Source organism: Anarrhichthys ocellatus, unplaced genomic scaffold (genome assembly GCF_004355925.1).
Source record: "Anarrhichthys ocellatus isolate YVR2014 unplaced genomic scaffold, GSC_Weel_1.0 scaffold18, whole genome shotgun sequence".
In the NCBI taxonomy this organism is placed as follows: Eukaryota; Metazoa; Chordata; class Actinopteri; order Perciformes; family Anarhichadidae; genus Anarrhichthys; species Anarrhichthys ocellatus.
Genome location: NW_022280048.1, coordinates 5,390,534 through 5,407,176, shown reverse-complemented (window position 1 = coordinate 5,407,176; position 16,643 = coordinate 5,390,534). Strand labels below are relative to the sequence as shown.

Sequence of the window (16,643 nt, the reverse complement as noted above, 5' to 3'; positions counted from 1 at the left end):
TGGTCCTGAATGCGTCATGAGGCCGAATGCGGAAGTATTGTACTTCGGGTTAGCATCAGGGACGGGCACGTCAAGCAACTGTAAATTGGTATGCTGTGAAACAGGTATTTTGTGAACCTTCATTTCCGACGCCTAACAGGCGCATCCGTAGTAAGTACAGTTTACTACACTGAAATACTTTGCTCACGTATTAACCGTCGCAGAATATATTAGAGAACTATGACCATGTCTCGTGGTCGGTGCTAGTTAACTGTCTGAGAAAGTGAATAATTACCCTGTTTAACCATCTAAAAACAACTACAATCAAAGCTTTAGCTTTTAGCTTTCGTTTTTAGCTTGAGCATTTAGCTTTAGCTGAAAGTTAACCCATCAAGAGTTGAATAATTGAAGCAAGTAGGGGACACTTGCTTTACCTCTAACTCAGAAATAGTGCAAATAACATTATGGATGTAAATTCATTGTGCAGCCATTGTTCAGTTTCCTAGTGTCTGATGAAACTGTTAATATTTACTTGTCCTTAAACACAGTCATGTTCCTCTCATGTTATAATAATTTGCATTTGAATGTTCGCAGGCCATGTCTCAGAGGGACCTGAAGGAAGCATTTGTCAGTAATCTCAATGGGACCAGTCTGCAGGAGGTGGCCCTGGGCTCATTTCTCACTCCGCTGTGCCTCATCAGCAGAGGACTGATTCTGACCCTGCATCATCAGGCCAGGGGTACTCTTCCGCTGCCACTTCCACTGATTTCACACCTGCTTCTCGACTTCTGTGTGCTTATCCTTCCCCTCGTCCTGTCATGCACCGTTCTGAGCACCGTTCTCCACCAGGTCATCCTAAGCCTGGCCTTTGTTTCGGCTTGTGTGTTTTGCTATATCTATCGTGCCAACAGTCATCGTTTTGCTCGGCACACACAGAACACGGTCAGCGCCTTCCTTCAGAGTCACGTTCAATTCGACCAGCTTCCCTTCGTGACTATATTTCGAGTGTTTGTGAATGTGAAAACGGCCATCAGCATTCTTGCCGTGGACTTTAGTATCTTCCCAAGGCGATATGCTAAAACTGAAACCTATGGGACAGGGGTTATGGACTTTGGCGTTGGAGCGTATGTCTTTGCAAATGCCCTGGTCTGTCCAGAGGCACGGGGGAAGAACATCTCGGGCTCCAAGGTGAATCACATCGCCAAGCAGCTCCTGGCTGTCTGGCCCCTGTTTGTTCTTGGTATGGGAAGGCTAGTGAGCCTCAAAATGTCTGGCTACCACGAGCATGTGACAGAATACGGCGTCCACTGGAATTTTTTCTTCACACTAGCCATCGTCAGAGTTGTGGCTTCTGTGCTTTTGGCCTTTTTACCAGCCAATCGGTCGTGGGTCATTGCCCTCCTGATCAGCGGATTTTATCAGTTCACTCTGGAGACATCAGGGCTGAAGGCTTTCATTATCCACAACAATGACAGAGAAAGGAGCTTTCTGCACGCTAACAAGGAGGGCATATTCTCTGTAGTGGGCTATGTAGCCATCTACATGGCAGGAGTTCAGGTGGGATTCTATGTGATGCAACCAAGATCCCACGTTAGACAGTGGCTCAAAACACTTTTTAACCTGTTGTTGGGAAGTGTTGTCCTGTACACTGCTTTGTACACATGTCAGACACTCGTGGAGCCAGTGTCTCGCCGCTTAGCAAACTTACCTTTCGGCCTCTGGAGTGTTGCTCAGTCTTTGTTTTTTTTGTTCTGTCTTGGTATTGCTGATATGGCTTTATTGTTTTTGAAAAGAACATCAGGCTGTCACCTTGTACCCTCGTCGTGGAATCCGCATAAGAAACAAGCAGACTCTCTCTCTAACAAAAAGACAGCTGAGATAGAAAGACATTGTCTCATTCAAGCTGTCAGCAGGAATCAGTTGTTGTTTTTCCTGCTTGCAAATGTCTTGACAGGATTGACAAACTCAATAGTGGACACACTTGTTTGCAGCAGCTCATTTTCTCTGTGTGTTCTGCTGTCGTACATGTTCGTGAATTGCTTTGTAGTATTTGTTTTACATCATCATGGAATTTCAGTGAAATTCTGGTAAACTTGCATTCATAAAACTGCAAGGTTCATTTGGGTGTTTTGAGGATTGATGTGGGGCTGGAGTTACAGACTTTGAAATTCTGTAAAGCTGAAGTTACTATTGTAAATATTGTGCGTCTTTATGCAAATAAATGTGTGTCTTGATGAAATGGTGTCTCCAATTAAGTGAGAACTTGGACTACAATAAACTGTTAAGCCAAACACGGTGTATTCTCATTGTAAATTATTTTTATTTGTCTTTGTGTATTTAAAACAGCTTGTCGTTGCTGCTAAATAACGCTTTCTGCTTCTATGGGATGGGCCTACTGCAGAACTGACATCAGATATACTGTGATTTAAAGACGAGGTCAGGTCAGGATCTGAGATTTTCGTGAAAGCAAAAATTGCATTTCAAATAATGCTGCAATATATATATATTACATATACAGTATATTTTATATATATATATTATATATACAATACAAATATACAATTTTAAATAAAAGGGCTAGGGTTAAAATCTAATATAGCACCATCATTTATTCATATAAAACTGTTTACAAAGAAACAAGCAAGTAAAAAATCAAATGGAATTTCCTTAAGGCTCACTCACTTACTTCAAACAATGTATGTAACAGCTTTAATTGTGTGAACGTAGCACTTTTCTCTTTAACAATAATATATAAATAAAGCGCCCCCTTGAGGCCACGCGCATTACAACACCAGCGACGACGTAAAAGGGTCAAAGGTGAAATCGGTAATGAAGATTCCGACACCGTAGCAGCCTCGCTCACTGTCGCACTTGTTTATTCTTTTTATAGGGAACTTTCAGAAGCGGGTGAGTAACCACAATGATTGCTGTTATTCAGATGCACCTTTGCTGTGTCACCGTGGCAGATTATGGTCGATATGTCAAACGTTAGTGAGAGAAGCTAATGGAAGTGACTGTTGCTAAATAGCTAGTCACCCAGTTCAACTTTATATGAGCTGTATTCAAGCTCGCTAACGTTAGCTGTGTAGGACAGCGATGCTAACAAGTAAGTTAGCCAAGTTTGCTGGCATCCACAGGGCGTAGACAAACGATATTGCGGTACGTATATTATTTGTTAATGTACTATTGAGGTCAGTATAAAGTAATAGCTTGGAAACATTGTGCATATAATACACTGACCGGCTTCCTCAATTTATAAAAGTGTACTGGCAAATGATATTAGCTAGCAGGCTAACGTTAGTTAACTGGTTAGCCGCCGGTTACTGCTTTATATATTGCCCAACATATATCGTTTGCGTGATTGATCCTGTCGTTTATTTAAATAATTTTAGCCAATACAGCTACAAACAGAGCTCACGAACTAAAACGAAACGTTGTTCCAGTTTCCCTCCTCCAAGCTATCGTTGTCTTGCTAACTTAACGCCAGCTGGTCTAATCTGGTACAAGACAAACCTGTTTGTACTTCAACAGTGAAACGTTAAATCAGTGAATGGCCTGCGTTTTGTACCACGTGTTATTGACTTTTTGGTCTGTAAAATAGCTTGTAGTGACAAGGTGATGTTGCAGTTAGCCCCCAATGACCTGCAATAGATTAGCATTAGCTTAGTGTAGCCTGTGCTGATGTCCAATGTGATCAGTGGGTCTCCTCTTGTGTGTCGTCTGCAGGTTAGTTTCACCACAGCCGAGCCTGAAGAGGTCATGGCACGTCTGGTAGCAGTATGCAGGGAGGGGGAAGAGGACTACCCATTTCTCTCCAGACAGATCCCCCTGTATATCGATGAGAGCCTCACGGTCAGTAAGCTTTCCCACATATTTCACCACAAGGAGAATGCCTTTAAAAGCCACAGGTGTAAAGGTGTTCAAGTAAAAAAAGACATTTTTGTGGCATTAAAGTATATGTTTTAACAACCATAAAGACGATCTTGCCTCATTATCATCATGCCTGAAATACGTTAGTTCCCATAATGTACGTTAACTGATGTATATTATTTCTTGTCGTCAGATGGTGATGGAATTTTCTGACAGTGTCATGGATGTTGACAGCCAAGAAATAAACGCGTCTCGTTGGAAACAATTTTCCCAGGTGAGTAGTTTTAATTTGTCCGTGCACAGGAGCTGATGAGTGTGTAGTTTTATCATCATGTGACCTGTCAAACAAAGTGGTAACCGATGCGTGATTCCTCGGCCTTTAGTACCACTCCAAGTTGACGGAACAGGACTTGAATGTCGCCATGGTGGTGACATCCCGAGAGGTGTTCGGTGGATTAGCTCAGCTGGTGCCATGTGTGGGCTGCAGACGAAGTGTGGAGCGCCTCTTCTCCCATTTGGTGGAATCGGGGAACCCAGCCTTGGAGCCCCTCACAGTGAAACCCGCGGGCATGCTCTCTGTCACCAAAGCCTGTTTAGCAGATGTAAAGAAGCTCTACACCCTCTTCTACGTCCACGGGTAAGATGCTGCCAAATCCATCATACCGTGTATCAAAAGAGAACAGACAAAACTAACAGTTTTTCATTGAATATGAGCAAGTGCTTTTGTTAGGTTAAAAACAGAGGGAACAAAAAATCCAAACTTCAAACTATGCACATACAGAGTTATCTTAGGTACAGATGCACTGTGTCATTTTATTCTTATTTTGTGTCGGACGTAGCAAGTGGACAAATTCCTCTGTTGTATTTTTTTAATTAACTGTTGAAAACAATTCTGGGGTATTGTTTTTTTTTACAGGTCAAAGTTGAATGACATGATCGATGCCATTCCAAAAAGTAAAAAGAACAAACGCTGCCAGTTACACTCCTTAGACACACACAAACCTAAACCCTTGGGGTGAGTAATATTACCATTTTGTTTTTATCTGTATCAGTTTCTTTCTCTGCAAAAATTCAGGATATTAGTATTAGAGGCTTTATTTGAGAAGTGGAATACTAACACTTCCCAGCAGGCAGGATCTGTGTGTTTTTAAGTTGTTCCTAGCCAAACGTAGTGAAGGGTGCACAAAGGGAATGTCAGGTTTAACGTATTACACTAGAAAACAACCTGCTTGTGCATCTCCAGCCTCCAGAACGTCTCTGTTCTAGGCCAGTCATCACTGTGTACCATTTTGATGTTTCTTTTTTTCCCCTCTATGGTCAATATATACAAATTAGTTGCAGGTTTAAGAGATGATCACTGTGCATTTTGATGGCATAGCTATAATAGTTGTATGTTTGCTTACAGGGGAAGCTGGATGGATGTGTGGGAGCTGATGTCTCAGGAGTGCAGGGACGAGGTGGTCCTCATTGATAGCGCTTGTCTCTTAGAGACCCTGGAGACATACTTGCGTAAACACAGGTGACGTGTGGCTATCATAGCCTTTCTTTCCAAAATGCTGTTTGAGGTTTGGAAAGAACCCCATTAACTGTGTAGCACTTTGTTGTCTGCAGATTTTGCACCGACTGCAAGAATAAAGTGCTGAGGGCGTACAACATCCTGGTGGGGGAGTTGGACTGCAGTAAAGAGAAGGGGTATTGCGCCGCCTTGTATGAGGGACTATGCTGTTGCCCCCACGAACGCCACATCCACGTGTGCTGTGAGACTGACTTCATCGCTCACCTCCTGGGCCGGGCGGAGCCCGAGTTTGCAGGAGGCTATGAGTAAGTGAAGGTTCATACAGGGAAAAAAACTACAGGGCTGCCTTTTACCATTGAGCAAGTCGGTTTCATTTGAGGCATTTTCTGTCATGCCATGTTCCTTTCAATCTATTCACACATTCGGTTGATGATAATTGCTTTTTTTCAGACGCAGAGAGCGGCATGCCAAGACCATTGACATTGCACAAGAAGAAGTCCTGACCTGTCTCGGTATTCACCTGTACGAGCGGCTGCACAGGATCTGGCAGAAACTACGAGCAGAGGAGCAGACGTGGCAGATATTGTTCCACTTGGGAATTGACGCACTACGCAAAAGTTTTGAGGTACTTCTAAGCTTGTGTCTGTATGGTATCATTTGAGGCCGATTCATCAGATGATAAATGTGTTATGGCTGTGTGATAATGTACTTATAACCTGCTCCTAGATGGCCGTGGAGAAGATGCAGGGGATCAGTCGGCTAGAGCAGTTTGTTGAGGAGCTGTCTGAGGAGGAGAGGGCCAAAGAGCTGAAGCAGGAGAAAAAGAGGCAAAAGCGAAAAAATCGTCGCAAAAACAAGTGCGGCTTTGACGTATCTGAACAGGAGGGAGAGGACAAGGAGACAAATCTGGTTGAGGTACGTGTGGGACATGAAGCTCTCCTTGCACATAACTGTTTTAATCTGCAGCTGCACATCTGTTTGCCTGTATTTATTTAGGTCCCATTTGGTGTGTTGCAGGGTTCTCTTGAGTCTGTGGAAGGCACTTGCAAGGTCTGTGGTAGCCCCGAGGAGGAGGAGGAGGAGGAAGAGGAGGAAGAGGAGGAGGAAGAGGAGACGACCAGATGTGATCAGAGCATCACCGCCAATGGAAGCCCTTCCTGTAGCTGCCCAGACGACATCAAACCGGGTAAGAATGCACACAGGCCGCCAAGGCTGTCACGTTTTTATTAAGCAGTCGAGTTCAAACAAATTTGAATTAACACGTAATTTGTTGATTCATTCAAACTCAACCCATATACCATAAGCTCTGCCCCCCAGTTTACCGTCGTCAAATATCTTCTCATGCGGTTTAATACAACTGCACTTTGACACTTGACTGTGTGGTGCAGCTTGGAATCTTAGTATCATGTTTTGTTTTTTTTTATATCCAATTCTGTAATTTTCCTGAAATTCCTTTAATGAAACAATGCAGCTATTTTATTAGCTTCTTTTTCTGCTGAGGGTGGCGAAAAGTAGCCAATCGGACGAGGTTGTACAGTTGATGTTGCTCCACTCGTTTCTGGTGCATCAAACAGCCTTGTCTTTGTTGGAACCCCAAACAGACACACCGCCTCAAAGATCCTTTTGGTGTCTTTTCAGTTTACTGAAATGACAGGGAAGTAGTGCATTTCAAGCACGCCGCTGCAGGACCACGAGGCAAACTACTTTGTTGCACTTACAGACTATTTGAAAAAGTCAGGAACTTTTTGTATATTTACTTTTTAGTCCCCCCACGTTTGAATAGTGACCCTTAAACCTGTGTTCATACTTGTTTTTCCATGCGTTTCTACAGATTCCCCCCCCCACAGCAATGGCAGTGACTGCGGCTACTCCTCCAGTATGGAGGGCAGTGAGATGGGATCGCGAGACGGTTCTTATATCGCCTGCTCCGAGAGACTGTGTAACCATGATGATGCAGGTCTGGTTTAAGCCGCTCTAAGATACTGAGAAACCATTTCAGGGTCTTTTTAAACACATCTTGCTTTACTTACAATCATGTCTTTGTCTACCTTCTGCAGTAGATGACTCGAATGCCCATCACTGTGCTAAAGACAAGGAGGATGGAATAGACAGTTGTGTAGACTGCTGGCCACACTCTGTGGAAAACCCTCAATGCAAGAGTAAAAAGAAGAAAAGGAAGGGCAAGGGTTTATGCAGCGATCAGGTGAGAGAGCAAACTGTAGACTTCATATCCTCCAAGCAGAATATTTAACGCTGTGTATCAACGAAAGTATGCATATTTCCACAGGGACAAAAAGGTGACGGTCGTGTGTCAGATGGGAACACGACAGGCCACGGTCCTCCATCCTCGCACACGTGCCGAACCAAAGAAATGCCTTCCTCCATATGTGGCGACGCATTTGCCAGCATTGCACTGCGATTGCCACGGAAAGCAACTCAAACTAACAGCCTTGACGCGAGGCCTCCAGAGGGAAACGCAAGTCTCATGGAACTTCTGGTCAGTGAGAAATGTACTTTAAGATGCTCAGAAATATACTTTTCTCACAGGAAATCATTTGAGTGGTTACAGCTCTGCCATGCTACTGAGCCTTTATGCATGATGACAACTGGCCCTTCTAAGTAAAACATATCTGCTGTATGAAAGGTTTAGTCTTGTATTCTTTATACTTAACTGCATGCCACTTTTTCCTAATGAGAATGAATGAATACACTGGTTTGATTCTGGCTCTTATGTAACCTTCGGCACTGCGGCTGTGTTCCTAATACAGGAGGATTCAGAAGTGACTTCAGATGAAGAGAACTGTCTGACACAGGATGAAATCCAGGCGTTTTTGGAAAGAAACCGGTCCTTCTACAACAACCGCCACCAGTACAGACAACTCCTGAAGGAGAAGTTCACCAACTACTGCCGTGCCGCTGAGCGGAGTAAGCCAGTCTGTGTAAAGTGGTTTACCACCACCAGTGTCAACTAACTGCACTTATGGGGCATCTTCTCCTGGGGAAAACACTCGTCACCACTGCTGCAACATCTTTAGAAAATAAATAATGATGAAATACATTTGATGTCTTGTTCGGACATTTCTCCTTCAAAGTAAATGTGATTCTTACTTTCTGTTGATCATCTCTCTTTTTCACTTGTACACCAACACACTTCTCCATCTCATTTCTTGGCCACTTTCTCACATGTAATTGTTCTCTTCGACCAAGCCTAGCTATTTGTTGGTGGTCCTCTGTAGGGTAACGGGTTGTCGGGTAAGAGCACAGTGGATTCCATAATCGGCAAAGTTTTGCAAGCTGTGACATTTAGGGATACATTTTAGGAGTCTTATTTTATGTTTGTTTTTCTCTCTTTGGTGACACTTCAGTGTAGTGGTAAAGGTTGTACCATTAAATGTGTACAGAAATTCTAAATATAAAGATTTTACAGAGAATAAACATCCATTTGTAATAATGATTTGGGTGTGATGTTGAGAGCGCAATGTGCAAAATTTACTAAATAAAAAATATTTATTAATATGCATTATCATTTTGTTGTGTTTTTATTGACCTTGTATGTACATTTTTATTTTAGAAGATGGATAAAGAGTAGGGTTCTTATTCTGTGAGCCACTTTGTCCTGGTCTTACCGTTGAACACTCGACACAGGACCAGTAGGACTGTGAAGTGTGACAGTCTGGGACCAGTTTGTCCTTGCAAAGGAAATGCCCCGTCTGTAATGATAGTAAACTAAATAGGCTGTAGCTTTGTAATTTCTGAATGCTTAAAATGTAGGCTTTGTTAAACTGGTTGAAGTTATATAAGGGATATATTTTCATCACCATGGATCATTTATTGCTGTTTCATCAGGTAGAGTAGCCTACATTTTATTTATTTATATATATAAATAAATTATATATATGACCGACTGACTGACTATTAAATATATTGAATATGTGTAAATGTCATGTTTCTGATTTAATCCTTAGTTTTGTTTTGAAGACATCTCTTAAAACATCGGTGGTGTTGGAGCGGCATAACGGAGTATCTCAGTATTGATATCTAAAATAACATAACTATCAAAACTACTTTATTTACTGTTGTAGAACATCTCCAGACCAGAACCTTGTGATTACGGGGAATTGTCCAAGGGAACTGTCATGCGAAACACTTCTTGTGTTATTTAGTGTTTCTCCAGCAGGCGGCGGTAGATGACAACACACGGAGAGCTCTCAATGCAGCTCGGCATCGGGGCTCAAAAAGCAAGTGGGAGGTGGTATGAACCAAACATTTACTCACGGCAGGGCTCTTCATATTTCATCCAGAGCAGCGCATGGATCCGGGCTCAGGCACACTGTCCGCCGCTGTCTGTCCTGGATGCTGGGCGGTCTGAGACGGGAGGCTGTAGCTGCTGCATCCCTCATTTTGAACATACCTTACTGACAACTGTGACAGCTTGAACTGAGCAGACAGGAGCAGCACGGGAGCCGTTGTTTCGCGTACAGTACCGGTGGAGACAGTGCTGTGGAGATGGAGCGGTGGAAAGGCAGAGTGGCCCTGGTGACCGGAGCCTCGGTGGGCATTGGAGCGGCTGTAGCTCGGGCACTGGTCCAGCAAGGCATGAGGGTGGTCGGCTGTGCCAGGAATGTGGACAAAATAGAGGTGGGCATTTAATTTAATACCAATTACAACACCTGTGAAATAGTCTGTCTGTACTCAACAGATAAGCTAGCTCTGTTGGAGCAACAACAAACTAACGTTAGCTAACACACGTTAACTGTTAGCTAACGTTAGCTTCACAACTTCAGGTAGAAACCTTTAGCCCCGTGGACGCTGTTGAAATAAAAAGTACCGCATTCATCCTAATAGTTTTACCGTAACAAGGATGTTAAATCCAAAATAACTGACGTTACCAGAGTAACTGTGCCATCATAAACGCTATAAACCATGACGTTAGCTAAATCCCGATCTGTTCAGATTTCCCATATGAATATTACAGGATTTTTATTGTACCCCGGATTGGCTCACGGTACCACCCATCAAATGCGATGCGCCTAAAACCAGCATCACTCTGCATATCCCTCAGCCCCCTAATCTGTAATAATCTCTGTATTATTAATCCTTTCTTGGAAAAATCACTCTCTTTTGATTGACCTTCTCCAGAGAGGTTAGAGGTTAGGGTCAGCAGCAGCAGCAGAGGATGCAGCATGTCTCTCCTGGTGACAGGCCAGAGAGGGAGATACCTGAGAACAACTGGCCATCATGTGGGACAGGAGCTAGTGGCTCACCCTGCAGTAATGCACGGTCTGTTCAGGTAGAGGCAAACTACCTCTCCATAGATTCAGAGAGATGTGTCAGTGTCTGGTGGGACACCAAATATATATTAAGTACTGTCTAGTGTACATGAAGGGCTTTTCCGATCACTATCCAGTATATATTACATGTTCATATGTTTGAGCTCATTGCTTCATTAGCTGTACAACAATAGAGCTTAACTAACAACCACTACGATAATCATCGATAATCGTCCGCCTATCAAACCAGTGACTTTATGGCTGTAATTTAAAAAAATAATTCATTCCAAAGGGGGATACAGACCGGAAGGCAGAAGCCAGGGCTATTGCAGTCAGTGGCCCCACTCCACTAACTCTTGCCTAACCATAAGCCCCAGGGCCGTGCACGTTGCTTATCTTGTCAGCCAATAATTAAGCCCCCACTCGTCCCAGCACTGGGCTGCCGAAGGCCTACGTTCAGACACCTTTTAGACAGCTAATGTGTTGTTCTTTGAAGCAGAGTACTCTAGCTTAGCAGGCCTGTGGTTGTTAACAGCACTGTCATATTTGAATGTTTAGGCGTTATACCGTAGAATGTCACCTTAGTACATCCACTTGTGTGAATAATGCATCACAAGTTACATTTTGTCGTAGTCGTCATATCAATTCTTACTTTTTCTTACATCGATCTTTTTTGTTGTTGTTCTTCCTAGTGTTAAAATAAGGAATTCTTACATATTCCAGTTAGGTCTTGTTTCTATTGCATGCAAGCATTTTCTCCAACTTAACTACACATACACACACACACACACCACACACACATGCCCATACATGCCCATACATGCATACAGTGAGTGTGAATTGTGCAATAAATAGCCTCCCTCCATTCATATTCTGGTCACATGGTCCCGGCTGTCAATAGTGAACTGCAGCAGCTTGTTTCAGCCCGTGTGTGACAAAACAAGGTCACAACATTTTCAACCTTTTCATAGTACTTTTACATAATACAACCATTGGGCATTTAAGAGCTGACCACATCACAGCCAGAACAATCTCAACTCTTCTTATTATGATACATGAAAGAAAAGATTAAACTAACTCAATATTTGGTAGAACTATTGATACCAGGTAGTGCAGAGTGACGTGTTTCCATCGCTCCCATTCCCATCGGATTTCATCACTTGTACAAGACCTCAGAGAGTTGTTTGTGTGAGTTGAGGGACAAAGCCAGTATTGTACCCGTTGCAACGTAAACTGGGTTCTTGCTGTAGTTGTGCCAAACCTGGCATGCTGCTAGTGGAGAGTGCAAGTGTCCATCACTAAGCCACTGTTTATGACTTCCCTTTTGGTGTGTCATTCTTCTACTTTTGCTTTTGATGTCAGTATCGTCCAACAGCAACATTCACACTCGTAGTAGACCAGATTTTAAAAAAACGACAATGAAAGGATGAATGTATTCAAATGTCGTAGATTGCGGCGTAAATAAAACACGCAGACAGCGGAGTGGAGAGTCCCGGCTGCGGCATTGTTTGGCCTGTCTGTGAGACTGTAGAATTGGCAGCAGGGGAGCAACGGGCCGAAGGGAGACGTGTGGTCACCATGGGCCTTGTGCAGGAATGGAGACGACGGGGATGCGTCCAAGTAGCAGCAACACAGCTTCTCGTTAACTCTTGTGAAACCCTCAGAGGCCAGTGCGAGACGCGTTTATCTCACGGCACACACATCTCACGGCACACACAATGTATTGTTTGGGGACGTAAAAGCTTTAGAAGCGGCCTCATAGGACTTTTGAGAATCTGACTCAGAAGTAGAGGACGTCCACTGCAGCTGGTAGATTGCAGTGTGGCTCACATAGCCCATATGTTGGGTTTGTTATATCTGCTGACCTAGCACAAGGGGATGCAGGAGTACATACACAGCTATGGGAGGATGGACGCCAGTTGCCGATTGCAACAACTTAAATAATCCCCCATTTAAAACGCAAATATTAGATTTAAGACTACTATTCATTACTTTTCTTTTCCCCCATTTGGCAGGGGAATTCTATTACGTTGTTATGAATTTAGATGAAAGACATTTTATATGTTTGCTAAATTTGGTTGTTGTAATATAATCTAGCAATTTTCCATCTGAATCTACCATAACCTGGTTTTTAATCATAGTTGCTATTATGAGTGTAAGTAAGCGCCTGCGCCTTTCCAATATAACACCATAAGTTGTACTTTTATGTTTTTGTATAAATCTAGCAAACATGATTTGTGGGTTTTCAATGCTGAACAGATTTGTGGTGTGGTTTTCGGCTTAGCAAGAGACTGGGAAGATATTCTGCATGAAATATGTCCAAAGAAGATCATTTATTTTTAATTCATTTTTTCTCCAAATCTGGACGGTCAATGCTGATGGCCGTCTGAGAAAATAGCATTTGAATACATTGGCTGTATTCAAATTCAGGTCTTTGCCTGTTTTGAAAGTTTTGTCATAGTTCCCAATTGGCTGCCTGTTAATGTAGCTCTGCACAAAGCAGTCGCCTCTACACTTCTTTTTTTTTTCTTTTTTCTTTTTTTGTGACTAGCCAAAGCAACGTTTATGCAAGTGAGTGAATTCTGAATTAATAAGTGAAGCCAGGAGGTTAATTTAAGACCTTGGCTGACCGACTTCGGTAAAAGGCACTCAGTCATGCTTCAAAAGCTGAGGTGACACAATAAAAGACAATCCGTGTCTCACTTGTCTGCAAACCTGACGCTGTCCCAACCACCTCCTGTGAGTTGTGTCTGGACAGCCTGTGACTTCACAGTGAACAGATATCACCCCAGAAAGGATTTGAAGTGGGTCGGGTCTGACAGATTTACTCTTTGTCTCAAACCTCTGCCTCACTTTGTTTCTATCTCTCGTTTAGTCTTTGTCTGTGCTTCTTTGTATACTTTTCTGTTTTATTTTATTTTTTTAGTGATTTGCGTGATGTGCAAAATGTAGATTTAGCTGGTTGTTAAATTATTGTTCTTTTATTATAAAAACCCATCGGCTGTCAGAAAACAATCGCAGCCGCTATCTTCACCTGCACAGTTGCTGTTTTTTTATTTCCCCTGTCAATTTTCTCCCGAGTTCATTGAGTTACCTCGCGGCTTCTTCGTCATGCTCACAAGCGTTTGTCTTACCCAAGCAGAACGCTTTTCCACTGACTGCACGGTTTTTCCACTTGAGCTGACAAAGACTTATACCTAACTAATAAGGAGACGCAACGTTGTCACCGGCGCAACAAATGGCAGCATTTCCTCATATATGAATCCTCCCAAAGCAGCGGGCCAGAGGATACCGGTGACTCACAAGTATCTAGACACAGCCAGTGTCTAGATACTATCCAGTATAGAAATAGCCAGTAGGATAGGTAGGGAATTGATGGATGGATGGATGGATGGATACCGATTGGATTGAAAGATGTCACTTTTCTTCATTAATTCTCACTTTAATCACTACGAAAATCATGTCAGGAGTGTTTTTAATTACTGCTAATAAATCACCAGGGTCTTATATAATTAACAGTCTGATCGGTCTCGGCAGCTCAGTGCCCCCCCGTGAGCCACCACTGCCGTCCTCTCTGTGCTCATCACCTTTCAGGGTGTAAGGTTTACCGGCATTGACATGCCCCCCCCCCTCCGGGCCTCCTGCTATCATAGGTGGGGCGCTTCCTGTCCTGTCCTGTTGAAGACTTTCCGGAAATCTCCTCTCTGCGAGAGTGCGCCTGCGTGCTCGAGCGGAGGCCTCAAGATGTGCGGCGGGAGGAAGACGTCACCGTACAGACGCTAAGTGCAGCGGCAGAAGCAGGCCAGCGCTTGTTGTTGAATGTTTATTTGTAGCAGAGACCGAGCAGAGTGCAAAGGAAAGCTCTCTCTGTGGTGAAATCATTTTATGAGTATACAACACAAACACGGAGACAAGTTGAGTTCGCCAAGTTCAGTTTTTCCATAAAGGGGGGGGTCGACGAGAAAGAATGCAAATTGGATTGTTGTCGCTCCGACTGTGGCCAAATTGGATTCGTTGCTGGGTGTTTGGTTGTTGTTTGAAGGACCCAGCTCGGACTGGTGCATCTTGAAAAGGTTTTTTTTTAATGTTGGACGCGTCCGATCCACACAGTCTCCACAAGACTCTCCTTTTCGTCTGGTTTTCTGCTGCTCTGGGTTTGTAGTTATGTAAAAGTCAGCACGCATAACGCTGTGGCGCGTAGCTCCAACCAGCTACGACCCCGCGACGAGAGCAAAGCTGTTGAACAGATGAGCGGCGTCAGGTGCAGGTGATCACTCATCACACGAGACACGTGATGGATGCTGGTTCACGAGCAGGAAGCTTCAGCGTGTTTCAACTACAAACAAGAGAACCGGAGAGATGGTGTTTTTCATCATATGATGCCCATGTGAATGTGTGACTAAAGACGGCATGTACTTGTTTTTACAGACAATGGTGTTTTTTGTATTTGCTCAGGCGCCATGTTTTAGGTTCAACGGTCATTTAGGTTAAGTGTTGAAACGTATTCCTTGATTAGAAGTCCCCAGAAGTCTGTCAATGAGTGTAGTTACCAACAAAGAGCCTAATTATGTTTCTTATCTCGAGACCATGTTGAAGGAAGTGCTGTAAAAGCCGTCCTGTCAGACTTTTGGACCTTTTGGTGGCAGTCTCAGTGTGTGAAGAAGAGATGATCGCACACCCAACTTTATTCTCTGCTGCAATGCTTTTATACAGCCTGCTAGGGCCGCCCCCTTTTAGTCGATTAGTAGACTAATCTGTCTTTTTCTTTAGTCTTTAGTCGATTTTCATCGTTTCTTATGCTTTTCATTTCATGATTAATGAATCGTTTCCATCAAACTTATGAGCACATCTCTGGTTTAAAGTGGTGCTTTTGTGTGTGATTCTTTGTGGAGGAACTCAATTTTACAGACCTGTTGATTAAATCAACTCATTTGCCCTATGACCTGCTATCACCTTTGACCCCCACAGTCAGTATGATTGTGCTCAGGCTAAAGATAAGATAAAATAATCCTTTATTGGTCCCGCAGCGGGGACATTTACAGGATTACAGCAGAATAGTGCAAACAAGAGACACAGTAAAAACAACTTGAAAGAGTCTATTTTTATGTCACACCGTAGTTCAGCTGAGCAGTGAGCGATGGAGAGGGCTACAGTAAAGAATAAAGTGTCTCAACTGGATGTGTTTCTCAGAGACCTTCTTGTTAGTTTTCAGAAAAGGAACCGACAAACAAAGAATGAATTTCCCCTTCACTTATTTCATTTGGCTCCTGGTGAAATGTCATGGTAGCTCTAAATTAGTCTTAATGTGAATTCATCTATTGGGTGGATTTCTCCTTGCCTGCAGGACCCCATCCTGTGCCGTTCTCCTCATAGAGCAACACATACTGAGATGTGAATGTGTTTTTAATGCAGCGGGCCTCAGGTTTTGTTTTCTCCCTTTCCTTCTATTTCTCTTTCTGGCTGCCAAGCCGCCCTCTACTCCTCCCTCCTTCCACACACTTTTTTTGTGATCAGTGGGTAACAGTGTCAGTAATGAGGACGAGAATGCATTTTGACAGGCAAAATAGTTTTGTGTGTCACAGGTACTTAAGAGTTGGGACACGAAGGATTAAGAGAGGAGGGGGGGGGGGGGCTGCATTACACATTTGTATTATTTTTTTTTGAACCGTCTACCCGTCTTTTCAGACAATAAGAGGGGGCACAGTGGCCTATAACACAATCCATCTCTTGTCTGCGAGACCTCCCGAGTTAACCTGAGACAAATCTAATTTCTCAGCGCTCTCCGCTCATGGCTGCCGCCTCGTGCTATTGATCTGGCTCACCACTTATATCTTGTCTGCTTTTAGCGTTTTGGCAGCTTTATTTATTTATTTATTTATTTTCATCCCCTCCCACTTCTCTAGCGAGTCGTTTTCCCCTGGTCCATTTGCACCAGCTCCACGTGAGCGGGTGAATGATTGATGAACAGGACAATGATGTTCCATGCATTGTGGAGCCTAACAGCCCCC

The 16,643-nt window shown here is 43.4% G+C and overlaps 3 protein-coding genes across 4 annotated transcripts in view; all 3 read left to right on the top strand.

The window, feature by feature from the left end:
• Nucleotides 1-44: 44 nt before the first annotated feature.
• Nucleotides 45-2,262, top strand: pigw (phosphatidylinositol glycan anchor biosynthesis, class W). The gene is made up of 2 exons (XM_031857456.1): nt 45-150; nt 574-2,262. The coding sequence occupies exon 2, from the start codon at nt 577-579 to the stop codon at nt 2,068-2,070; it is 1,494 nt and encodes a 497-aa protein (XP_031713316.1). The 5' UTR covers nt 45-150; nt 574-576; the 3' UTR covers nt 2,071-2,262.
• A 483-nt stretch (nt 2,263-2,745) lies between these two features.
• On the top strand, nt 2,746-8,428 carry ggnbp2 (gametogenetin binding protein 2). 2 transcript variants are annotated; one of them, XM_031857582.1, is made up of 14 exons: nt 2,746-2,886; nt 3,706-3,831; nt 4,043-4,123; nt 4,233-4,486; nt 4,766-4,864; nt 5,255-5,368; nt 5,461-5,670; nt 5,816-5,990; nt 6,092-6,280; nt 6,383-6,551; nt 7,197-7,322; nt 7,423-7,568; nt 7,653-7,862; nt 8,134-8,428. In XM_031857582.1, exons 2-14 carry the CDS (start codon nt 3,739-3,741, stop codon nt 8,335-8,337), a joined length of 2,070 nt encoding a protein of 689 aa, XP_031713442.1. In that variant the 5' UTR covers nt 2,746-2,886; nt 3,706-3,738; the 3' UTR covers nt 8,338-8,428. The 2 variants fall into 2 exon arrangements, with proteins under 2 accessions (XP_031713442.1, XP_031713443.1); XM_031857583.1 differs by lacking the exon at nt 2,746-2,886 and adding an exon at nt 2,910-3,138.
• A 1,171-nt stretch (nt 8,429-9,599) lies between these two features.
• Nucleotides 9,600-16,643, top strand: part of dhrs11a (dehydrogenase/reductase 11a) — a 12,850-nt gene continuing 5,806 nt past the window's right edge. Inside the window, exon 1 of the mRNA XM_031857246.1 lies at nt 9,600-10,003. Coding sequence (XP_031713106.1) covers nt 9,872-10,003 — 132 coding nt within the window. The 5' untranslated portion in view covers nt 9,600-9,871. The remainder of the gene's footprint in view (nt 10,004-16,643) is intronic.